Here is a 26,828-nt window from a genome sequence, read left to right as displayed (position 1 = left end):
GCAACTGGAATTTAAAACTGACGTGTTGAAGATTGGCATTGCCATGAAAGAAAATTAAAAATGTCTTAAACAAATCAAATCCAAATACAGAAAAATGTGATACTTACCTACGGCCTACGTGAGAAAACAGGAATTTAAGTTGATTAATAGAGAAAAGAATGTATTGTGTTTCATACAATTATTTAAACTGAGATTTAAAATAATGACGACGTTTCCCTTTGGTAACACCAATGTGTCAGAATTTAAAAAAATATAACTTCTACTCGGTTGGATTTATTTTGATTTTGCATTTGCTGTGTAATTTCTTCCTTTAAGAATGAGTGTTTACGAATTATATTTAGATAATGCATAATGATATCAATAATTTCGTGCCATCGCTTTTAAACCCCAGGACTATAAATAAAGAAAAATTTTCGTTGACTCAGGTAACTACACTGGCATCTAACTAATTATTTTAACTCTATTAGCTTGTTAAGTTCTCGCGAAACATTAAAGTAACTTAATCTTTCCTATTTTTCATTTCAGAACTCAACAGTCAGTCGTTGTTCATTGTCCTTAAAAAGAAACATTGGCTTAGCTAATAGGGATACTAATCGTGTAAGTACTTTCTTAACTATAGTCTATAGTCTGCGCATTATCAATGTGCCTATACATTAACATGTAAAGCAGAAGCGATGGAATCCGTCTAGAGCCGCCCGCATCCACGAGGAGCCGACCGGCTTGCGGCTGTACAAATGTTAAATTCGCGCAGACTCCGCCCGTTCGATGGGAATCGTACTTATTGGTAGGTGAAGTAAATAATAAGGGAAATAAGTTCATTTGTCCAAAATTAGATTATTGATACTTTCAACAGTCATCTACTACTCATCAAGCCGATTCTAACAAGTGAACAAACCTAAAGCGCCAATTACACTTCGTCGTTCGCCGCATGCTGCATGCGTAGTAGGCGGACAGACTAATGTGAAGACGACGTTTGTTGGCCTAAGTAGTTTAAAATGAATTCGGCGACCGCATTAGGTGAACGACGCAGTGTAATTGCCGCTTAAGGACAATGAAGTTGCATTGTTTTATAACCTAGTTCCTATGGCCACCTTCAGTCTTCATCATCAGACCAGCTCAATGGTACCAAAGCATTGTATTGTCATCTGAGTATGCATGCAATATTTTAGCTCAAACGGACAGAGGAAAGTGGGTCAAAAGGTGACACTAAATAAAAGTTTGGAAATAAAATTGGACCCCACTTTACAATTTTTTCTGCAGAGAAAACTTTCATCAATTGTATTTAATTTTGCTTCCGCCAATTCTTAGTAGTAGCAGGCGTGGCTCACTGTGCGATTTCGTCGTTTTGCTACAGGTAGCTAAAAGTATATCCGTTCCGCCCCAATTTTGGGGAAAGCCATAAGCCCGCGTGGCGCTGTCGCCACATAGCGGCCATATCTGTGCTGATCGTAACAGACGCGTTTTGTTAGAGAGTGAGTCTTCTGTGCCTAGTACTAGTATTTATTCTGTGGTAGTAGCAGACCAGTAATAGGTTAGTTGTGGCAAAAAAGTCGGGACAACGTTAGAAAGATGATGATGATGATGTTCCGTAAAACTCTTTATCTAAGGGTCCGTCACAGACCAGAATGTATTAGGTCATTTTACGGTACTTAATTATAAAACTTAAATATTGATAATCGATTTCTGTTTTACATATTAAAATAAATGATCAGAATTTTATTATCAGACCAACAAAAAAAAAATATATACCGACTCAGTGAGAAAACTCTTAACCTTATAGAAGAAAGAAAGAAACTAATAGCAGGACTCAGAACATTAACTTTTTTTAACACCCTTAACCGTTTGAACGCCATGAACACCTAAGTCGTTGTTATTAGTCGTGCCCACCACGCCATGAACACCTCAAGATTGTTTAATAAACTGCCTCCAGTTATTGGCCTGTCCGATTTTGATGTAAAATTCCACACTGTGTGCTAGTTAGCAAGCGTGGTCTAAATATACATACCTTATAAAAAAAAACTATTTTCATGTGAATCATATTTAATTTTTTTACCAGACTGTTCCTGCAAAGAAAAAGTTATTCAGCCAAGACAACAGAAGACAGTGTAACACCCAAAATACATCACTTTATGCAAAATCTATTAGTACCCTTGTAGATTTAGACTTATCCGGATTTGAAGAAGAAAAAGAGAATAGCAACCATGTAAATCCTATATTTAAGAATCTTGCTACTAAGCAGCTTTCTTTTTTCAACAATGTTGATTTGGCCGATGCCAGCACTGTACATATATCGTCAGATGATCTGCAAACACAAGCACACGGGGATATCACAAATTGGGATCTAAGAAATGAATTTCTTACAAGTACTGCAACTAATAAACTGACTCAGGAAAAATGCAGCCTTGATTTCTCTGTTTTCGAAGACCTACAACCCATTTCAGACGCTAATCAACTCAAGAAAATAGAAATTCAAAATGTAGTCTGTAATCATTCTTTGAAAAGTGGTTCTTCTGCCACTGAACTACACAGATGCGAAGACACAATACTTCACGATCTAAACGAAGAATCTCATGTCTCAATCTCATTTGGTATACAAGACTGTGAATTCGTCGATCTGACCACGAAAAACTCTAATATTAAGAAAGTATCTATTTCGCATAAGGATAATTTTTTTAATTTAGATTGTGAGATAGTGGAATGTACTCCTCTTTCCTCTGAGAGCGAGTACGACGAAAACATGAACGAGACAACTAATACTTCTCAAAAGAGGTCTGGCGTGGCTGTCAACCTAGAAATTAAAAATAAAAAACTGGCAACTGACGCACTGGCAACTGACGCACAAAACTCTAAAGTTCTTATTTTGAAAACAGATGCCATTGAGAAACTGTCGCACGTCATTGTTCAGCCGCAAAATTGTAAATTAGTGAAACGTCATTTGAATAATAGTATATTTGGTAGCAGCAAAAATTATTTTGGTATTAGAAAGAATGGGAAAAGTGCTAAGTTGAAACAAAAGTCGATAACTTCGTTTTTCGCTAAAGACTGTAAAGAGGCACCTAGTGATACCACGCAAGATGTTGCGATAGTCGAGAATGATGCTGTGGAAATGAGCAAGATCACAGGTGTGTCTGATTCCAAGTGCAGCCGCCCTTACAGGTAATCTCTCATAGTACTATTCATTCCCTTAGCTTGCCTGCTAGGTATATCTATTGATGACAAAATAAACTGATAAATTGTGAATGGGGTTGGCCGGCCGAAGTTAGCAGATGGCGCCAGCATAGCTTGCCCTGTCAATCCCTAGAATTGTGTCAAATTCTTGTTTTGTTAATAGAATTTTATGCCTTGGATACCTTCCCTTGAAGCCAAATCTCGTAGAACTCTAGAGAAAGGGGCAAGCTATGATGGCGCCATCTATGCCACCCTTGAACAGTTGCCAACCCCATTCGTTAAGTATGTTTATATGTACGAAGTTAGTGTATATCGGCCAAATTATGCTGATAGTTAGCACTGCTGATGGGTTTTTAGAATTGTTGGTGAAATAGTCATTGAGGCAAAAATGCTAATATACCTATAGGAAAAAATATGTTTATGATACATTGCAACTGCTTGTACTTTATCCTGAATAATTTTCTGTCATGTTTAACTCCAAGATAATATTTGGTATCTACTATTTTATCATTACAAGCCTTTTCTGTCTTTATAATAAGGACTTGCATTAGATTTTCGTTACATTGCAGTATTTGGGCGATAGACTGAATTTGGGCCTTAAGGCACATTAAAAGTGGTCTGAGTGTGATGCAATTTGTAAATATATTTTGGTGATTAGCTTTTAAAATAATTGACTAAAGACGACCGTATATTATCCGAGATTGTTAAACGCTTTGTACGCAACGCCTATTATAAAAAAACACGCTATCGTAAACCATATTGGAATGCGTATAAAGGTTAATTTTGAACTCTAGTAAGACGCGTCTATGGACGTCTTTGACGGTCAAAGGGTTAAACGTTTTTATCCACTTATTACAACACACAAGTAGGTATATTAATTCTTAACCCCTCGTATGCTTAAATACGGATCTGTGCGTGGGAATCTTAATCTATTGTTGTAAATGTCAACGTCACTTTTTCAATGATCAAATTTGACAGGCAGCATACGAGGGGTTAAATTACGTTCGTATTTCACTAAATCATTAATAGTAACAGTAGGTATGTCTCTTAAATCAGACCAGAGTGGAAAGGCGAACCATCCCCACGATGTCGTGTGGCCTCCGCTCCCAAGCACCCCGAGAGTCGCTCCCGGGGCAAACAGAACAGCGCGCGGTCAATCTCGCCCCTCAAGCGTTTGGAGCCGTTCACCCTGTCAGCTAAGACCAAGTCAACTAGGACCCTTGGCTCGGCGAAGGCTGTTCCGCATTACATGATCGTGGCCGGTAAGTAAATACAGTTTATTACACAATTATTTAGTTGCACCCCGACATACACCTGGGGTAAACCGAACAGCGCGCGGTCAATCTCGCCCCTCAAGCGTTTGGAGCCGTTCACCCTGTCAGCTAAGACCAAGTCAACTAGGACCCTTGGCTCGGCGAAGGCTGTTCCGCATTATAAGACCGTGGCCGGTAAGTAAATACAGTTTTTACACAACTATTTAGCTGCACCCAACATACTCCCGGGGCAAACAGAACAGCGCGGGGTCACTCTCGCCCCTCAAGCGTTTGGAGCCGTTCACCCTGTCAGCTAAGACCAAGTCAATTAGGACCCTTGGCTCGGCGAAGGCTGTTCCGCATTACATGATCGTGGCCGGTAAGTAAATACAGTTTATTACACAATTATTTAGTTGCACCCCGACATACACCTGGGGTAAACCGAACAGCGCGCGGTCAATCTCGCCCCTCAAGCGTTTGGAGCCGTTCACCCTGTCAGCTAAGACCAAGTCAACTAGGACCCTTGGCTCGGCGAAGGCTGTTCCGCATTATAAGATCGTGGCCGGTAAGTAAATACAGTTTATTACACAATAATTTAGTTGCACCCCGACATACACCTGGGGTAAACCGAACAGCGCGCGGTCAATCTCACCCCTCAAGCGTTTGGAGCCGTTCACCCTGTCAGCTAAGACCAAGTCAGCTAGGACCCTTGGCTCGGCGAAGGCTGTTCCGCATTATAAGATCGTGGCCGGTAAGTAAATACAGTTCTACACAATAATTTGCTGCACCCCGACATACTCCCGGGGCAAACAGAACAGCGCGGGGTCACTCTCGCCCCTCAAGCGTTTGGAGCCGTTCACCCTGTCAGCTAAGACCAAGTCAACTAGGACCCTTGGCTCGGCGAAGGCTGTTCCGCATTATAAGACCGTGGCCGGTAAGTAAATACAGTTTTTACACAACTATTTAGCTGCACCCAACATACTCCTGGGGCAAACCGAACAGCGCGCGGTCAAACTCGCCCCTCAAGCGTAAGGAGCCGTTCACCCTGTCAGCTAAGACCAAGTCAGCTAGGACCCTTGGCTCGGCGAAGGCTGTTCCGCATTATAAGATCGTGGCCGGTAAGTAAATACAGTTTTTACACAATTATTTAGCTGCACCCCGACATACTCCTGGGGTAAACCGAACAGCGCGCGGTCAATCTCGCCCCTCAAGCGTTTGGAGCCGTTCACCCTGTCAGCTAAGACCAAGTTAACTAGGACCCTTGGCTCGGCGAAGCCTGTTCCGCATTATAAGATCGTGGCCGGTAAGTAAATACAGTTTTTACACAATTATTTAGCTGCACCCAACATACTCCTGGGGCAAACCGAACAGCGCGCGGTCAAACTCGCCCCTCAAGCGTTTGGAGCCGTTCACCCTGTCAGCTAAGACCAAGTCAACTAGGACCCTTGGCTCGGCGAAGGCTGTTCCGCATTATAAGATCGTGGCCGGTAAGTAAATACAGTTTATTACACAATTATTTAGTTGCACCCCGACATACACCTGGGGTAAACCGAACAGCGCGCGGTCAATCTCACCCCTCAAGCGTTTGGAGCCGTTCACCCTGTCAGCTAAGACCAAGTCAACTAGGACCCTTGGCTCGGCGAAGGCTGTTCCTCATTATAAGATCGTGGCCGGTAAATAAATACAGTTTTTACACAATTATTTAGCTGCACCCAACATACTCCTGGGGCAAACCGAACAGCGCGCGGTCAATCTCGCCCCTCAAGCGTTTGGAGCCGTTCACCCTGTCAGCTAAGACCAAGTCAACTAGGACCCTTGGCTCGGCGAAGGCTGTTCCGCATTATAAGACCGTGGCCGGTAAGTAAATACAGTTTTTACACAACTATTTAGCTGCACCCAACATACTCCTGGGGCAAACCGAACAGCGCGCGGTCAATCTCGCCCCTCAAGCGTTTGGAGCCGTTCACCCTGGCAGCTAAGACCAAGTCAACTAGGACCCTTGGCTCGGCGAAGGCTGTTTCGCATTATAAGATCGTGGCCGGTAAGTAAATACGGTATTTTAACCACTTGACTTGTCAGTGTATTATATGCATGCTAACCCAGGTTTGAACCAAAGATTTTAAAGGTATAGGGAGCCTTGGACCCTAACCCCCTTATTCGTAAACGCACTACATTAAGCTAATAATTGTTTGTCCTTATTTGTCATTTTGTCTTATGTATTTGTAAGAAAGGGATAAAACATAATTTAACTAAATCAGGCCCGTAAAGTTTTATGAATAACTCTCCAAGTCCCTATCTAACCTGGTAGCGAGAAAAGTAAAATCATCCTTGCTTTCCTGCAAGTATTTTCTCATTTAAAAAAGTGGTCAATTTATTATGTTCTAAGATCGTGTCTCTTTTTTGCAGGCACTCATTTCGCCGTGGACGCTTTTTCATACGGAGACATACCTAGCGTGAAGCATTATTTCTTGACGCACTTCCATTCCGATCATTACTCTGGACTTAAGAAAAATTTCAGTAAATTATTGTATTGCTCTAAAATCACAGGTAACTATAAGTGTAAGGCCTGAGTGCACGCTCGAGTTGGGCGTGCAGCGGGGCGGGGCGTGCGGCGTGCATGTTAAGAGCCAACAGGAGTGGTCATTTCTCCATACAAACGTACTCGACTGTTTCCTCCGTGGGTTTTGAAGCTAGAGCAATGATTTTTTTAACACAGATTAATATTGTCAATATCTGTGTCGGACCGTTTTGCTTTTTTTGATATTTTTGTTTTTTAAGGCGCTAGAGCCCTTCAAAAATGGCCAAAATGGCCTAATTGACTATGCCGCAATGAGAGGCGTGGTATTCAAAACTGATATCAATTAGCCAAAAAAGCAAAACGGTCCGACACAGATAATTTCATAATCATTTAGATTTCCAAATTTGGTTACGATTGGTTAAGTTTTGGAGGAGGAAACAGTCGAGTACGAAACCTCGATATTTGAGATTTTTACGCAGGATTTTTCACCTTGTCCTTATCGCACTAGTTTTAGGAGCCGCTTCCGTTAGCGAGACGGGTATATTTACCTAAAATATTTAAATCTCAGCTCCTGTTGGCTCTTAAACAAATGTATAGGAGCGGCCTTAGTGCACGCTGCTCAAATCACTCGTGAGCCCGACGCCACGCTGCACGCCCCGCCGAACGCTCCGCTTCGAGCGTCCACTCAGGCCTTACACTAATATTTCCTTTTACTAACGTCTCAACTCCCCAAAGATCCTCGCATCTAAATATGCCAGCCCAAATGTACTTCAGTTAGAGTCTGTTCGGAAAGAGAAGCGTCGTGGAATGTATTGGGCACCATACATTCCACGACTCTTCTCTCTCCGCACAGACTATAAGCTAGGCGTCGACTCAGTATCTATCAAGTCTGTGAAAAGCGAGCGGTTAATCTTGGAGGATATAACCAAACGGAGTAGCCATTAACAGGCGTTCCCCTCTCTCGGGAAGAGTCATAGAGATGACCAATGGTCATAGTCATAGACATTGTATGGACTGACGTTCATCTGACATGGCTATTTTTACGTTACGCATACCTACATTTGACGTGCCCCTCCCCCGCAAAACTTGGAAGACTGTTTTGTACAGAAAATTACAGACAGGGCGTCACCAATGTCACCATTTGGTTATATCCTCCAAGGGGTTAATAGATCACACTTCTAATCTTACTGTCCTATTGCAGGTGATTTGTGCGTATCCCGATTAGGAGTGAACCCGAAATGCATCCATATCCTCAACCTGGAAGAGACAACGAGGATCGAGGGGGTCGAGGTCACCGCTGTCGATGCGAACCAGTGAGTATTGGCTCATATCAGGGATGTTGCGGATGCCGATTTTTTGACATCCGCGGATGCGGATGTCAAGATAGGTACATAAAAACGTCATATATTACATTTTAGTAATTTTTATTTCAAAAAACCGGCCAAGTGCGAGTCCGTCTTGCGTTCCAAGGGTTCCGTACATTATGCCCCACTCACGCTTGACTGCTCTTTTCTAATAGGTTTTTTTGGCTAATGACTAAATTACCTAGCAGTCTAGCACTTACCCCAATGCTTAGACGTTCCTTTACCGACCTGTTCTACATCCGCATCCGCATTAAACTCAGCATCGATTTTATGCGGATGCGGATGCAGATGCGGATGTTGAAAATAATGCGGAAGTTCCGCGGCTGCGGATGCGGATGCGGATATTCGCAACATCCCTGGCTCATATGTATGTATGTATGTATGAATAAACTCTTTATTGTACAAAACACAGAACACAAATATATGGCACAGCATAGGCAGGTACAAAGGCGAACTTATCCCTTTAAGGGATTTCGTACAGTTATCAGGGATCATAACATATATCACAGGGATCAGTTATTTCTTTCAGTTATCAGGAAACTGCGGGAATGTAATATGACGTTGAGCAGAGACATCCAGTTCAGTTCAAAAATCATACGTATGTAGGTTACCTATTACCAGGCGTGGCTCACTCCGCGATTTCATCGCGTTGCTACAAGTACCTATATGTACATGCGGCCCACACCAATTTTGGTGTAGCCATAGTAGTTGCCGCGCACCGCTATGGAACGTACGCCTGCTCGCGTTTGCGCCACCTAGCGGTCATATCTGTCGTAATAGACGCGTTTGTTAGAGAGTGAATCTTCTGTACCTGGTACTATTATTTATTCTGTGTTATTAATAGTACTTACCTAGTGTTTTAGTAGTTCGCCCCGAACTTAAACCTCGCGATAGACGCTTACGCGGAGTTATCCCTACAAAAAAAGCTTCAGACTGATCCTTAAAAACTAAATTGATTTATTATAACTAATTTGCGGCGTAATAACCAAAACACAGCAATCCTCATTACCTATATAGGCCCTAAGACCTCTAATTACGTGCGTCTTATTCCTTCGTTTTCGCTGCTAGTACGAAAAAGCAAAAATATTTGATATTTCAGCTGTCCCGGCGCGGTGATGCTGTTCTTCTGCTTACCCAACGGGATGACCATCCTCCACACAGGGGACTTCAGAGCAACACCGGCCATGGAGTCCTACCCCGTCTTCTGGAACAGCGACGTTCACACCATCTACCTCGACACTACGTGAGTTACCATACCAATGGTGGGCACCATATACCCGGTGTCACTTTTAGGATCAAATCGGAACGTTCTTAACCAACGGGATGACCATCCTCCACACAGGAGACTTCAGAGCAACACCGGCCATGGAGTCCTACCCCATCTTCTGGAACAGCGACGTTCACACCATCTACCTCGACACTACGTGAGTTACCATACCAATGGTGGGCACCATATACCCGGTGTCACTTTTAGGATCAAATCGGAACGTTCTTAACCAACGGGATGACCATCCTCCACACAGGAGACTTCAGAGCAACACCGGCCATGGAGTCCTACCCCATCTTCTGGAACAGCGACGTTCACACCATCTACCTCGACACTACGTGAGTTACCATACCAATGGTGGGCACCATATACCCGGTGTCAGGATCAAATCGGAACGTTCTTAACCAAAGGGATGACCATCCTCCACACAGGAGACTTCAGAGCAACACCGGCCATGGAGTCCTACCCCGTCTTCTGGAACAGCGACGTTCACACCATCTACCTCGACACTACGTGAGTTACCATACCAATGGTGGGCACCATATACCCGGTGTCACTTTTAGGATCAAATCGGAACGTTCTTAACCAACAGGATGACCATCCTCCACACAGGGGACTTTAGAGCAACACCGGCCATGGAGTCCTACCCCGTCTTCTGGAACAGCGACGTTCACACCATCTACCTCGACACTACGTGAGTTACCATACCAATGGTGGGCACCATATACCCGGTGTCACTTTTAGGATCAAATCGGAACGTTCTTAACCAACGGGATGACCATCCTCCACACAGGAGACTTCAGAGCAACACCGGCCATGGAGTCCTACCCCGTCTTCTGGAACAGCGACGTTCACACCATCTACCTCGACACTACGTGAGTTAGGGCTGATTTAGACGGCGCGCGAACTCGCATGCGATTTTAGTTACATTGCGGACCATTGAGGTTACATCAATTCGGCCGACCGATCAAACGACGCAATGTAATCAAACTCGCATACGAGTTCTCGCCCCGTCTAAATGAGCCCTTAATCTTTTACTAGCCATTTACCATTAGTCGGCACCTTCGATAGCAGTACTAACTTTCATATTAAAAGGTTCAAATGATTTGAGGGCTGGTCGTTGGGTAATGCTTTTTTCGAGATTTTTCTTCTCGAAACGAGTTTAACCAGGAAATTAATAAAAGTCAAATGTTAAATCTGAAATTATTGGTAGAGTCACCAGCAAAACTTGCTAATCAGACTTGAAACATAGTTTATTTGCTACCAGGGACCGGAAAACCCCTTTTAAAGATTAATCGTATCGATAAAGTAACCCTATTAAATGCTTACCCAGAGGTCATGGTTACCCTATCGTTTGGCTTACCCTATCGTTATGGAAACCATTTTGAATATGATTAATCATATTAGATGTGGTTACCAAATCAAATAGGGTGTAGATAAGGTAGTTAAGCCTATAATATTTACCGCTTACCCCTTCATAGGGTAACCCTTTTTCCGTCTCTTTTCTACGTAGGCGGCGATTCTACCTTTCTCATTGAACAGAACAGGATAGATAGAGATAGGTAGGCGGGGGGCGGGGGGCGGCAGCCGCAAAAGCGAAACAAGTGGAGTGAATTGGAGCAGTCACATCACATTCTGGAATCCTCTCTAATTACTCGTGTTACTCGCGTCCTGAGTTTGGTGACACGACGTCATGGAATATACAGGATGGATTTTCTTTTTGGGTCAGTGAGGGCAGCTACCAGATCCCGTGCTGCTACGAGAAAACGGTCTAAGAAGACCTTCCCTCGATTTCAAATTAATGAAGATTGGCTTTTACAGGTTTTGGAAAAAACATACAGGGTGAGAGGAAAAGGTCATTTTTGACAAACTTTTTTTTTTATGCCAATCGATCCAATTCCCATTAAGGATCAAAAGCTTGTATGGAACCACCATAAATCTTTGTATTTGGGGATATTATTAAAAGACAGGAAAAGCAATTTCAGCGTTTTGTAAAATTCATCCCCTAACAGGGTTAAAAAGGGGTTGAAAGTTTGAATCCATTACAAATGCTTTGAAACTTCTTAGAAAGGCATAATTGCCGATTACAAAAAACAGTAATTGCAACGGTTTTGGAAATTCAACCCCTAAGGGGGTTAAAAAGGGGATGAAAATTCGTCTTGGGGTGCGAATTTTATTTTAAGCTAGGAACTTGAAACTTCGCAAAAAGGTATTAAATTAAAATACAAGAAAACTTGTTTCAGCGTTTTTGAAAATTCATCCCCTAAGGTGGTGAGAAAGGGGTTGAAAATTTGTATGGATATCAAACATTTGTTTGAGTGCGGGACTTGAACCTTTGTATTGGGGATATTATTAGAAGACAGGAAAAGTAATTTCAACGTTTTGTAAAATTCATCCCCTAACAGGGTTAAAAAGGTTTTGAAAGTTTGTATGGAGTTTAAATTTTATTTTAAGCGAGGAACTTGAAACTTCCTAAAAGGGTATTATTTCAAAACGGCAAAAAACGAATTTCAGCGTTTTTGAAAATTCATCCCCTAAGGTGGTGAAAAAGGGGTTGAAAGTTTGTATGAAGATCAAACATTTTTGTGAGTGTGGGGCTTGAATCTTTGTACAGAGGCATATTATTAGAGTATAAGAAAAGTAATTTCAGCGTTTCTAAAAAATTCTTCCTTTATAAGGGTTAAAAAGGGGTTGAAAGTTTGTATGGAGATCAAACATTTTTGTGACTGCGGGGCTTGAATCCTTGTATAAAGGCATATTATTAGATAACAAGAAAAGCAATTTCAGCGTTTTTAAAAATTCATCCTTTGAAAACTTTTTACAAAAAAAATAAAACCGACTTCAAAAAGGATGAAATAAAATATTATCCTTTTTGAAGTCTATGCGTTACCAACTGATATGTTTGAAGTCGGTGCCAAGCCAAGTAGTAACAATACCAGTTAAAAATGGGATTTATAGCCGTAAAGCTGATTATTTTTGACTGGTATGGTATTGTTACTACTTGGCTTGGCACCGACTTCAAACATATCAGTTGGTAACGCATATACTTTAAAAAGGATAATATTTTATTTCATTCTTTTTGAAGTCGGTTTTATTTTTTTTGTAAAAAGTTTTTATTTTTCCATTTTTAGTTTTAACACATTGTTAATAGCGCGACACATGAATGAAAAAAATCGGACTACTCTGTAAAAAGTTATGCGTGATCATACGTTACAATCGGTGAGTGAAAAATCAATCATCCCCTATTTTCCTACCCTTAAGGTTGGATTTTTTTTTCCAAATTTATATGGGACCAACTTCGGGGTATACCAAATCCAATAAAAAAATAATTATCAAAATCGAACTACTCTGTAAAAAAAAAATGTGATCATACATTAAAAAAAAATACGCGTCGACTTGAGAACCTCCTCCGTTTTTTCGTCAGTTAAAAAGGGTTAAAAAGGCGGGGGTTGAAAGTTTGTTTGGGTTTCAAATTTTATTTTAAGCTATGAATTTGTAACTTCGTAAAAAGTTATTTCATTAAAAAAGAAGAAAACCTATCTCAGCATTTTTCTAAAATTCATCCTTTAAGTTAAGGTGATGAAAAAGGGGTTGAAGATTTGTATGGAAGTCAGACATTTTTTTAAGTGCGCGACTTGAATCTTTGTAAAATGGCATATTATTAAAATACGAGAAAAGTCATGTCAGCGTTTTTAAAAATTCGTCTCTTAAAGGGTCGAAGGGGGGTTGACAATTTTATAGGGTTCAAATTTTATTTAAAGCTACAAAGTTGAAATTTCGTAAAAAGGTATTTTATCAAAATAAAACTAATTTCAGAGTTTTTGATAATTCATCCCCCGAGGTGGTGAAAAAGGGGTTGAATTTTTTTTTTGTTTTTCGTGTTTTTTAAATATTACTTACGGGTTTCAAAGGGGAACGAAAATTTGATTATTTTTGCGCTACGACGCACGGTTTAGGAGATACAGCATTATAAAGTTTTTTTTTTGTTTTTTTTTTATTACTCTTTTGTGTTTTTTTTTTAATATTAATTAGGGGCTTCCTACAGAGGAATGAACATTTTAATATTTTTGCGGTACGACGCACGGGTTAGGAGATACAACCCATAAACATTTTTCTTTCTTTTTTTAATTTCTTTTTTGTTTTTCGTGTTTTTTAAATATTACTTACGGGATTCAAAGGGGAACGAAAAATTGATTATTTTTGCGCTACGACGCACGGTTTAGGAGATACAGCATTATAAAGTTTTTTTTGTTTTTTATTATTTCTTTTTTGTTTTTTTTTTTTGTATTAATTAGGGGTTTCTTACACAGGAATGAACATTTTATTATTTTTGCGCTACGACGCACGGTTTAGGAGATACAACCCATAAACATTTTTCTTTCTTTTTTTTAATTTTTTTTTAGTTTTTTGTGTTTTTTAAATGTTACTGACGGGTTTCAAAGGGGAACGAAAATTTGATTATTTTTGCGCTACGATGCACGGTTTAGGAGATAATAATAATGACTCCACGGCCGATTCGGCCACGGCGACTGCTTCAACTCCGTTGCTGCCTCTGGTGTGCTCGCAAGTGGCTGACGTAGCCGATCTTGTTACAAAAAGTTCGCGAACATTGCGGGCATGCGAGCACACCATTTGTGTAATTATAATGTATTGCCGCAGGTGGTCTGGCTTTTATTTCGTCGCGCTTGGCATCCAGCTCCAAGCACCGTCGCGATTCATATTCCGTTACTTTGGCATTTATTGCAGACCGCCATTCCGCTCGTGTGGCTGCCTGCTGCTCCCATCGCGCGGGCTCTATACGACACTTTTTCACTTTTTCACGTTTTTTTTTTTAATATTAATTAGGGGCTTCCTACAGAGGAATGAACATTTTAATATTTTTGCGGTACGACGCACGGTTTAGGAGATACAACCCATAAACATTTTTCTTTCTTTTTTTAATTTCTTTTTTGTTTTTCGTGTTTTTTAAATATTACTTACGGGATTCAAAGGGGAACGAAAAATTGATTATTTTTGCGCTACGACGCACGGTTTAGGAGATACAGCATTATAAAGTTTTTTTTTGTTTTTTATTATTTCTTTTTTGTTTTTTTTTTGTATTAATTAGGGGTTTCTTACACAGGAATGAACATTTTATTATTTTTGCGCTACGACGCACGGTTTAGGAGATACAACCCATAAACATTTTTCTTTCTTTTTTTTAATTTTTTTTTAGTTTTTTGTGTTTTTTAAATGTTACTGACGGGTTTCAAAGGGGAACGAAAATTTGATTATTTTTGCGCTACGATGCACGGTTTAGGAGATACAGCCCTATAAAGATGAAAACTGATGATGATGATGATGATTAACCAAAACATGTCTATGGTTCACTCATCTGTCAGAAATGACAATTAAAATTAGGTTGCCAACAATGTATTCCATACAATATTTTTTAAGTGGTGATTACACGAAGTATCGTAAAAGTGCCAAAAAGATACTGCGTGTATGCACAAATACTTTTTTGGGGAATAGACTAAAGACTTGTCTTGACAACTATAAGAGAGGGGTTTAAAGGTGTGTGTACGACCCTTTAAATGACAAATAAAAGTACGGGAGTAAAAAAAAACATTTTTTTTTTATTTTGGCCATATGAAACGTAGAAATGTAGGTATTTTATTATTTACCAAGTCCAGCCCCCTACTAAATAACTATGATTTTTAAGCCGGGACAATTTCCTTATCGGCCGGGACGCCGGGACACCGTGCTCCAAACCGGGACATGTCCCGGCGAACCGGGACGTATGGCAACCCTACCTTAGGGGCTTGAAACTTCGTAGGTTGTGAATAGGGTTGCCAACTATTTTTTGGTAGAATATAGTATTTTCCAGAATAGGGCATCAAAAATATAGTACATTAAAAAAAAAATATGGTACTTTTAGATAAAATACTAAACATAAGTGTAACATACGTTTAATAAGAAATATAGTATTATAGCGTACTATATATTTTTCCAAAAGTAGGATAGTACAGAGAGCCAAAATATAGTACAATACTATATAATATAGTACGGTTGGCAACCCTAGTTGTGAAAGACAAGTCTCATGCGTTGTATAATATTAATAATTAACAACTGATTAACCGTCCTACTGCAATCTTTTGCTGCATAATGTTCTAAGCTAACGTAGATTATATATATAACCACCAAGTGAAGTAAGTATTCACAATATTTTGCAATTTAAAATTCCGCCGACCGCAACGCACTATTACGAGCTCCGTCCGAACAATTCTATAAACACAAACAGCAAGCTCGGACTTGTTCGCCGCCGCCGCCCGGCAAATCACAACGATATTTTCGCGCACGGACAAGCAATAATAGCATCTTGATCAAAGGCGTAAGCGCTACGGCTAATGCATAAAGTCTGTTTATTTGTGTGTGTAGGTTCGCTCGTGCCGCCATACTTGTACCTATTGTCAACCATGCGCTTGGATGTTGCTGCAATAATCAGCCGAAAGCCTTGGTCACAGAGATTAAAATAGCTTGATCGCATTTGAAACCCACTTCATAGGGAAACTTTAATAAAGGGTTTTTGGTTTTAGTAAGCGCTTACCCGAGTTAACTGTATTCAATTTGGTAATTTTTTCGTTTGGGTAAGTCAATGATGTGCTTTCCGAATTGATAGGGTTTTTAAAAACCACTCTATCATTAACCCGGGGTAAAACCCTCTTCAGGGTAAGCGGTTCCGGTCCCTGTTTGCTACACCATAATATCGGCGGAATACACGATAACTCTATGTCCAATTCACTCTTGACCACTCTCTTGACGTTCCCAGTTATTGCAACCCCCGCTACGACTTCCCGACGCAAGAGCAAAGCCTAGAGATGGCGCTGTCTTTCCTGCGGGCGAAGAAAACTGCGCTGGAGAAATCAGGCAAAAAGTTCTCCTCCGTACTCATCGTCTGTGGCACTTATACTATAGGTAAGGTTGTCTAAGTGTAAGGCCTGAGTGGACGCTCGAAGCGGAGCGTTCGGCGGGGCGTGCAGCGTGGCGTCGGGCTCACAAGTGATTTGAGCAGCGTGCACTAAGGCCGCTCCTATACGCTTGCATTTGTTTAACATGCACGCCGCACGCCTCGCCCCGCTGCACGCCCAACTCGAGCGTCCACTCAGGCCTTACACTAAGGGCCACTTGCACCATCACCGGGTTAACCGGTTTAACCGTTAACCCAGTGTCAAATTGTACTGGTAACAATGGTAACTCCAGGTGTAACCGGTTAACCCAGGGTTAGTAATTGGTGCAAGTGGCCCTAAGTGTTGTATTGTACATCTAGGTTAAAAATTAAGGCATAATATTTGCGACAAGTTATATTTTGACGGGATTTTTAACCGATTTCCAAATCTCAAAGAAGGAGGTTATCAATTCGGTTGTATGTTTTTTTTAACTTTATTTTTTTTTATGTTTGTTACTCCATATCTCCGTCATTACTGGACCGATTTTGAAAATTCTTTTTTTGATTGTATGTATATGCATACAGATTGGTCCCGTTTTGGTCAAAACCCAGTTCTGATGATGGGATCCATGAGGAATCGAGGGAACTCCTCAAATCTTAAAGGCGTACATATAGTGATTTTTGTGTTTTTATCAACAAATCAAGCATATACATTCAGAAACGTGACATTTGATGAAGTGGAACTGCTGATGATGATCAGAACAGAACTCTTCAACGACGCATAGTTCACGTTTGGCGATTTGTCCTCTTCGTTATGTTTGTTAAGCAAGTTAAGTTTTTAAGCCACATTTTTGTCAAGCTCGAGTTCTGATGATGGGATCCATGAGGAATCGAGGGAACTCCTCAAATCTTAAAGGCGTGCGTATAGAGATTTTTGTATTTTCATCAGAAAATCAAGCATTTTTATTAAAAACTGTCGCATTTGATGAAATGGAACTGCTGATGATGATCAGAACAGAACTCTTCAACGACCCATAGTTCACGTTTGGCGATTTGTCCTCTTCGTTATGTTTGTTAAGCAAGTTTAGTTTTTAAGCCACATTTCTGTCAAGCTCGAGTTCTGATGATGAGATCCATAAGGAATCGAGGGAACTCCTCAAATCTTAAAGGCATACATATAGTGATTGTTGTGTTTTAATCAACAAATTAAGCATATACATTTAAAAAGTAACATTTGAGGAAGTGTAACTGCTGATGATGACCAGAACGAAACTCTTTAACGACGCATAGCTCGCGTTTGGCGATTTTTCCTTTTCGTTATGTTTGTTAAGCAAGTTAGGTTTTTAAGCCATATTTATGTCAAGCTCAAGTTCTGAACATGGGATCCATGAGAAATCGAGGGAACTCCTCAAATCTTAAAGGCACACGTATAGAATTTTCTGTATTTTCATCATAAAATAAAGCATTAACATTAAAAACTGTCGCATTTGATGAACTGGAACTGCTGATGATGATCAGAACAGAACTCTTCAACGACGCATAGTACATGTTTGGTGATTTCGAATTTCGACTTTGACTTGGACTGGGACCCGGACTCGGATCCAGATCCGGCCTCGTACCCGGATCCGGTTCGGACCCGGACCCGGACCTGGACTCGGACTCGGACCTGGACTAGACCCGGACTCGGACCCGGACTCGGACACAGACCTTGACCCGGAAAACCACTATGATACCTAAACTAAACAAACTACTATGATTACCTACCATAAAATGTAGGTATAAAGTATGATGAGGCCAAACCCCTCCCGCTCAAACCCCCGTACACCGCACCGCATGCGCCGTTAAGTGGGTTAGGTTAGGTTTGAACTGCTATCCTCACAGAACCGAACAAAAGTGGGTTAGGTTAGGTTAGAACTGCGAACCGACACCGGAGTGTCACCAATGCGGAGCCGGCGTAGACTCGGCCCAACACACATTGGCTGAGTGCCCAGTTTTTGGCGAGGAACGGGAGGAGTTGGTCGCCCAGGTAGGGCAAGACCTTTCGCTGCCAGCCGTAGTTCAGGCCATGCTGGGCAGCGAAAGTGCGTGGGAGACTGTGCTCACGTTCTGCGAGCATGTCATGGGAGACAAGGAGGCGGCCGAGCGCGAACGGGAAGTCCGGGCCGAGGCTGACCCAATGCGCCGCCGCCGCATAGGCCGCAGGCGTGCCGCTCATGAGCGGAACCTGCCGCCCTGATGAGAGCCAGCGGGCGGCGGACATGGGGGCGTCCCCGCCCATGACGCTGGCTCCCGAGATGGTAAGCGCGACCTTGTGTCCCGGAAGCGCTTCCACTGGGACGGATATATAAAAAAAAAATGGGTATGGATCCTAGTCAGGATAGCCGCTGCGGGGTCGCGGACGCATTGCGCGAGCTTCCCCGTAACCCCGCAACCATAGCGGCGAGAGGACACCATGGGGTTTAGTGGGTAGTGGGGCCTCTTTACAGCCCTGAGTCCCACATAACCGTCCGGGTTTCTCCCCGGCCCGGCGGTATGCGTAGAAGCATTCCCAATGTAAAAAAAAAAAAAAAAAAAAGGTTAGAACTGCGAGCCTTACAGAAACGAAATGCTACTAGAAAAGTGGGTGGTTTTACCTCCTTTTCTACATAGCGCACCATCTACAATAATCTTTCACCGGGCCGCATAGAAGTCGGTTTTTTTTTCTTAAAAATTATGTAACGTCATAATGAAGGTTTATACGAGTTTCTAGCTTATTATCTCTCATTCCAAGGTTTAACCCTCTTATTTGACTGGGTTATATATTATCTTGGCCGGGGTTTTGATGATGTGATATATCAACAAACTTATATACAGGAGGGACTCGGCAGCGGTGTATACTTCAAAATAGACATGCGCAAAACCGTTCACTGAGTTGAAAAGAGTGATTCATATCTTTCGCTCGCGGTGATATAAGTATATCACTCATTTCGCTCAGTGGATCTGTAGACTATATTGTTCCCGAATGAGTAGAGAGAGAAGTCAATCAGATACATACAGCCATAAGTGCGACCAAGATGGCGAATCACGCGATACGATCCTGCCATGTTTTTCCGTAATTCTTCCGAACCGCTCCGAAACCTATTCGCAGACTGATTAATTTGTCTATATTTCTATTGTATAGTTGCTTTATATCTTTCTAATTCTTTTCAATTTTTAGTGTATTTTCCCCATTCCTTTTTGTGTAATATATGTATGTTTATCCTATACATTTTGTATGTATTTATATCCTTTATTTTTCTGGTACATTGTTGTACATTTTGCTGCATTTGTCACCCTCTTTTCACTTTCTCCTCTCATCTACTCAAAGGTTAACTGGAAGAGATCCCTCAAAGGGATAAGTTCGCCTTTGTACTTCTTACTAATTGTATGTTATTTTTAATATGTCTTTTTGTACAATAAAGAGTTTACTACTACTACTACTATTCTACTATTTAAATTAATGTTCGCAGGTAAAGAGAAGTTTTTCCTCGGCATGGCGCGGCGCGTCGGATGCTCTGTGTGGGCTTGTCCCGAAAAGGATAAGGTTAGCATACTAACTTATATTTCCTTCAGTAAAACTGGCTTATTCCAATTTATCTAATTGTGAAATTCACCTTGGACACAGAATAAATAATAGTACTAGGTACAGAAGATTCACTCTCTAACAAAACGCGTCTATTACGACAGATGTGACCGCTAGGTGGCGCAAGCGCGAGCAGGCGTCCGTTCCGTAGTGGTGCGCGACAACTACTATGGCTAGACACCAAAATTGGTGTGGGCCATGCGGCCCACCTACCTACTTTACCTACCAAGATGCCTACTTTTTGGTACTTGTAGCGACGCGACAAAATCGCGGAGTGAGCCACGCCTGCCTTGGATAGAAAAGCGGCCAAGTGCGAGTCGGACTCGCCCATGAAGGGTTCCGTATTTAGGCGATTTATGACGTATAAAAAAAAACTACTTACTAGATCTCGTTCAAACCAATTTTCGGTCGAAGTTTACATGGTAATGTACATCATATATTTTTTTTAGTTTTATCATTCTCTTATTTTAGAAGTTACAGGGGGGGGGACACACATTTTACCAATTTGGAAGTGTCTCTCGCGCAAACTATTCAGTTTAGAAAAAAATGATATTAGAGACCTCAATATCATTTTTGAAGACCTATCCATAGATACCCCACACGTATGGGTTTGATGAAAAAAAAATTTTTGAGTTTCAGTTCGAAGTATGGGGAACCCCAAAAATTTATTGTTTTTTTTTCTATTTTTGTGTGAAAATCTTAATACGGTTTACAGAATACATCTACTTACCAAGTTTCAACAGTATAGTTTTTATAGTTTCGGAGAAAAGTGGCTGTGACATACGGACGGACAGACAGACGGACAGACGGACAGACAGACAGACAGACATGACGAATCTATAAGGGTTCCGTTTTTTGCCATTTGGCTACGGAACCCTAAAAAGGAAAGGCATGATTGATATCTATCGATTTTGTCTTAACAAACTCAGTTTTATGAAGTCGACGAAATGTTAGGAACGTTGTTTAACATTATGAACGCGTCTAACTAGGCGTAGTAACTAGTCCTGCCCAGAACGCCATAAACACATAAGTGGCGTACGCTGTCAAAATAACCTTCACACTTTCAAGTAGGGTTTACATCAGCTCGCTTCCGCCCGTGACGATGGCACAGGGCGGACACGCCATACATCAAAAATGATTTGCGTTTATATGTGTGCGCGGCACGTCTGTACACGCGTCATTGAGTTTCTGACGGAATTCTGACATGTTCTCAGTAGAGCGACTTACGCACACATTCATGTCGCGGCCTGTCGCGGGCGAGGTAATCCGAATCGGGGCGGGGCGGTGCGTGTCCGTTCTGTATGATAATACTATTACTTATTCTGTGACGATGGCGTGTGAGTAACCTTTTTGTTTATAATGTTGCCGATGCCGTTCAAAGGTTTAGATCTCCCAGCCGCTTTAACAAGTATGTTTGACTGTCACCTTGTGGTTGACTGGTAGGTAGATAATGCCTTAAAGCATTATTCCGCCCTTTATCACTAGGTACATAGCATAAAACAAAGTCGCTTCCCGCTGTCTGTCTGTCCATATGTATGTTTAGATCTTTAACCTTTTAACCGCCAGCAATTTTTGATCGAGCGTGCTCGTGTCGCCACCGACAGTAATTGTACCACGCAGAGTAAGGTTGGCATAGTTACGGGAGTTATAAATGTGCTGTAAAAACCAAATGAGATCTTTGTCTTATTTATCAGACTGTGGCGAAATGAGCTGGATATGTAATGTCTTATATATCAGACTCTGGCGGTTAAAGGGTTAAAACTACGCAACGGATTTTGATGCGGTTTTTTTAATAGATAGAGTGATTCAGGAGGAAGGTTTATGTATAATTTGTTAACCCGTGCGAGGCCGGGGCGGGTCGCTAGTTTGTAATAAAGTTTAAAATAGATATGTAATGATTAAAAGTTGTGACGTTTTCGTGTAGGTACTTCAAACGGTGGAGGGGCGCAGTTTCAGCACCTCGCCGCCGCACTTGTGCCAATTGCACGCGGTTCCGATGAGAGATCTCAGCCACGAGGTACATATTATAAGTTTTTTTTTGTTAAGGTAGATATTTATTCATATATATGGTACAAAAACATGACAAAAAAAAAACAATAAATAAAAACAACTTAAAATTACAATTAAACTAAATACAAACTATTCTAAAATAAAACTAATAATAAGACTAATTTTAATTTTTAATAAGCAGAAAAGTCTGCGAACGATGCTATTAAGCTTAGAATGGACCCAGAGGCCGTGAGTTCAAGTCTCACCCAAGACAGTAATTTCTCCACTTTTAAATTTATTCTACGCTTATTATAAGACTATCATTTGTATTTGGATTTTACTTTTTTTTATGTAGCTTAGGGTGGTATTCCACCTATCCAATTTCTTTGTCCAATGTGTATTGCGTCTCACATTTTGCTTAATGAGAGAGCGAGACGCAATGACATTGGACAAAGAAATTGGACTGGTGGAATACCACCCTTAGATTGATCCATATGATATTCATTAGTACATTGAATGCGACTTATTTCAGCTGTCAAATTTGACTTATAAAGCAATTTTTAACTAACTGCGATTATTCTGCAACCTTAAGCCCTATTTGTACATGTAACATGACCAATGTAGACCAAGTTTTAATGAACTCGTTGACAGACGGTTTGGTGCAACCGACCTTATTGCAATTTTTATAGAAATTACCCTGAAGTTACTTTATTTTTACAAGCTTTTACTTAACTTGCATTGTAATGTATGTTTGTACGGGTCAAATCTTGCAAGTTAAATTTGACCCACTTCCCGGTTTCTGATGAAGCTAAAAATTTGCATACGTTTGTAGGTCGGGTGACAATGCAATATTATGGTACCATGAAGCTGATCTGATGATGGAGACAGGAGGTGGCCATAGGAACTCTGTGATGAAACAACGCAACCTAATTGTGTTAGGGGTTTTTAGAATTGTCTCGATGAGTATTAGTTGTCTGTGGAACGAAAAGTACAGTCCGCGATAAAAGCCTGTACCAAAAACCTAATTTTATGCCAAAAAAATTATTTATATTTAACCTTCGTGTTACAGAAACTGAAGAGCTACTTGGAGAGTTTGAACGGCGCATTCACCGAGGTGGTGGCCTTCAAGCCGAGCGGGTGGGAGAACGGCAAAAACACCACCGTAGAGAAGGACATGGTCACCATACACGGTAACATTCTTATTATAGATACTAGCGACCCGCCCCGGCTTCGCACGGGTTACACAAAACTGAAGAGCTACTTGGAGAGTTTGAACGGCGCCTTCACCGTAGAGAAGGACATGGTCACCATACACGGTAACATTCTTATTATAGATACTAGCGACCCGCCCCGGCTTCGCACGGGTTACACAAAACTGAAGAGCTACTTGGAGAGTTTGAACGGCGCCTTCACCGTAGAGAAGGACATGGTCACCATACACGGTAACATTCTTATTATAGATACTAGCGACCCGCCCCGGCTTCGCACGGGTTACACAAAACTGAAGAGCTACTTGGAGAGTTTGAACGGCGCCTTCACCGTAGAGAAGGACATGGTCACCATACACGGTGACATTCTTATTATACATACTAGCGACCCGCCCCGGCTTCGCACGGGTTACACAAAACTGAAGAGCTACTTGGAGAGTTTGAACGGCGCCTTCACCGTAGAGAAGGACATGGTCACCATACACGGTAACATTCTTATTATATTAGATACTAGCGACCCGCCCCAGCTTCGCACGGGTTACTCAAAACTGAAGAGCTACTTGGAGAGTTTGAACGGCGCCTTCACCGTAGAGAAGGACATGGTCACCATACACGGTAACATTCTTATTATATTAGATACTAGCGACCCGCCCCAGCTTCGCACGGGTTACTCAAAACTGAAGAGCTACTTGGAGAGTTTGAACGGCGCCTTCACCGTAGAGAAGGACATGGTCACCATACACGGTAACATTCTTATTATAGATACTAGCGACCCGCCCCGGCTTCGCACGGGTTACACAAAACTGAAGAGTTACTTGGAGAGTTTGAACGGCGCCTTCACCGTAGAGAAGGACATGGTCACCATACACGGTAACATTCTTATTATATTACATACTAGCGACCCGTCCCGGCTTCGCACGGGTTACACAAAACTGAAGAGCTACTTTGAGAGTTTGAACGGCGCCTTCACCGTAGAGAAGGACATGGTCACCATACACGGTAACATTCTTATTATAGATACTAGCGACCCGCCCCGGCTTCGCACGGGTCACACAAAACTGAAGAGCTACCAGGAGAGTTTGAACGGCGCCTTCACCGTAGAGAAGGACATGGTCACCATACACGGTAACATTCTTATTATAGATACTAGCGACCCGCCCCAGTTTCGCACGGGCTACAGTAAACCTTAACAAATTATACACCTAAACCTTCCTCAAGAATCACTCGGCTGTTCATAAATTACGTCATCTATTTTTGACCCCCCCCCCCCTAAAATCATCCAAAAATCATGCTTCGAATGACCTCGTTTCCTTCTACGTCACGCCACCATCATCCGATGTCCAGACCCCCCCCCCCCCCATTGAAATGTATGAATAGCCCCTAGGTGAAAACCGCATGAAAATCCGTTCTGCACTTTTCGAGTTTATCTGAAAGCCGTTTCCATTTAACTTTCCAGGCATTCCATACAGCGAGCATTCCAGCTTTTCGGAACTAATCCGCTTCGTCAAGTTTCTGAAGCCGAAGCAAGTCGTACCAACCGTCGACATCTCCGGCGGAGTCAAAGCTGTGCAGGTGAGCGATTTACACAATTTTTGTGCAAACTATTTTTATTAGGATTTATACAGGGTGCTTCCTGTAACAGGAGCAATAAATTAAACTGTAGGCTGTACTCCTCAAACTGACCAACATTTGTTCAGCACCATTTGAAAATAACTCATGTTATGATTTTTATTACACTTTAAAGTTTATTCTAAGACGCAATGTACTGAAAATTTTGTTATGTTTAAAGCGTGACAAGCAACGTCAAACACACTGATGTCAGCGTTCATTGAAGGCAATATTTATTTTGTATGAAAAAGAGAAAGTCTAAAAGATTAGTGATTTTTAAAAGTTGCTGAACAAATGTTGGCCAGTTTGAGGAGTGCAGCCTTTAGTTTAATTTATTGCTCCTGTTACAGGAAGCACCCTGTATTTATTAGCGACCCGCCCCGGCTTCGCACGGGTTGACATATTATACATAAACCTTCCTCTTGAATCACTCTAAAAAAAGCCGCATCAAAATCCGTTGCGTAGTTTTAAAGATCTAAGCATACATACAGTGCATATTTCGTGCTCAAAATCTAGCAGTACTTTAGATGCAGACACTACAGTTCAAAATGGTATTTTCATTTCGTCACGTTTTAGTACGAACTATTTTTTATTATTGCGCGTGATTCACAGGAAATTTTAATTTACATACAAATAATGTCCCAATAATGTCCCATATTCCAGTCAGCAACAATAGTTGCTAAGCGGGAGATGTGTTCAAAATGATCTTGACGCGACTTTATTGTTGAGAGAATAAGAGCGCGTCAAGGTAATTTTGAACACTTCGCCCGCTTAGCACCTATTGCTGCTGACTGTACATAATTGCCTTTTGGTTCTGATTCAGAAACCATCTGGCGATAAAAATACTCCGAGACAAATAGCTCAATCGCGTAAAAACATGATTAGTATTAATTAGGAAACTTGCAAGTCTAAAAAGTTGACACAGTTTTGCTATTATTATCTCATTGCCCGTATGATTGACTCATGATTTTGTTAGTTACGTTCTGTAATACATAATGGACATTATTTCAACGAAAATACACCCAAATAACGTACCTAATACCTTTTTTTCTGTCTTATACATGGTGTCTCTGACTATGGGGCTTTAAATCCAGGGCTTGATTTTACTCGCTAAACTGAGCTACTTTTACTATGGGACTAACCCTAAAATCGGGGAAACATTTTTGGCTTTTCCATAGAAAATGTCGACATCTGATCAGCCAAAATGTATGAAAAAGTAAAAATTTTTTTCGGGATTTCGGGGTTGGTGCCATAATAAAAGTAGCTCAGTTTAGCGAGTAGAATCGTGCCCTGGATTTAAAGCCCCATAGTCAGAGACACCCTGTATAATAGCAATCAGTCGCAAGACTATAATCAGATTGGTTCAGGGAAGTATGACATTTCCAGAATGATAGGGCCATTGCCCTACCTTCCCTTAAATATCCAGCACATCAGCTCTTAAGTCGCCTGAAATAGTACCTAAAGCCCCGTCTCCATATCGCGCGGCAAACCATCGAACATAGCTGCCGCGCGAGCCAACTCGATGCGCCCGGTATCCATTGCGCGCGGCTGCCGCGCGAGCCAATGTTCGATGGTTTGCCGCGCGATATGGAGACGGGGCTTAATACCTGATTGTAATTTCCAGAAGTACTTCCCCTGTCCCCTGGTGTTCCACGACGAGGCCCACAACCAGAGCAAAGTGACTGACTACTTCAGCATAGAAAATCGACAACAGGTCCCCGCTGTTACTTGATATCACGGCTGGGACGCTTACGTGCCGCTTCCGATCCGACTCCGGGCCGATACGTCGCTAAGGGCTCATTAAGATCGGTTTTCCTAGGATAGCGGTGCCGTCATATAGCGGCCGTCTCCATACAAATACAACGACATCCATATTTAGCCGTATTATTTTGTATGGAGACGGCCGCTATATGACGGCACCGCTGTC

General features: G+C 41.6%; 1 protein-coding gene across 1 annotated transcript; it reads left to right on the top strand.

Annotated features, from left to right (window-relative positions):
* The first annotated feature begins 313 nt into the window (after window positions 1-313).
* Window positions 314-26,667, top strand: LOC134656997 (DNA cross-link repair 1A protein). The gene is made up of 13 exons (XM_063512563.1): window positions 314-425; window positions 526-597; window positions 2,057-3,156; window positions 4,225-4,430; window positions 6,828-6,968; window positions 8,141-8,252; window positions 9,403-9,546; window positions 16,379-16,524; window positions 19,984-20,057; window positions 22,021-22,113; window positions 23,155-23,275; window positions 24,750-24,865; window positions 26,526-26,667. Exons 1-13 carry the CDS (start codon window positions 345-347, stop codon window positions 26,631-26,633), a joined length of 2,514 nt encoding a protein of 837 aa, XP_063368633.1. The 5' UTR covers window positions 314-344; the 3' UTR covers window positions 26,634-26,667.
* Window positions 26,668-26,828: the final 161 nt, after the last annotated feature.

This window comes from Cydia amplana, chromosome 19 (genome assembly GCF_948474715.1).
Source record: "Cydia amplana chromosome 19, ilCydAmpl1.1, whole genome shotgun sequence".
Lineage (NCBI taxonomy): Eukaryota > Metazoa > Arthropoda > Insecta > Lepidoptera > Tortricidae > Cydia > Cydia amplana.
This window is presented reverse-complemented; position numbering and strand designations above follow the sequence as displayed.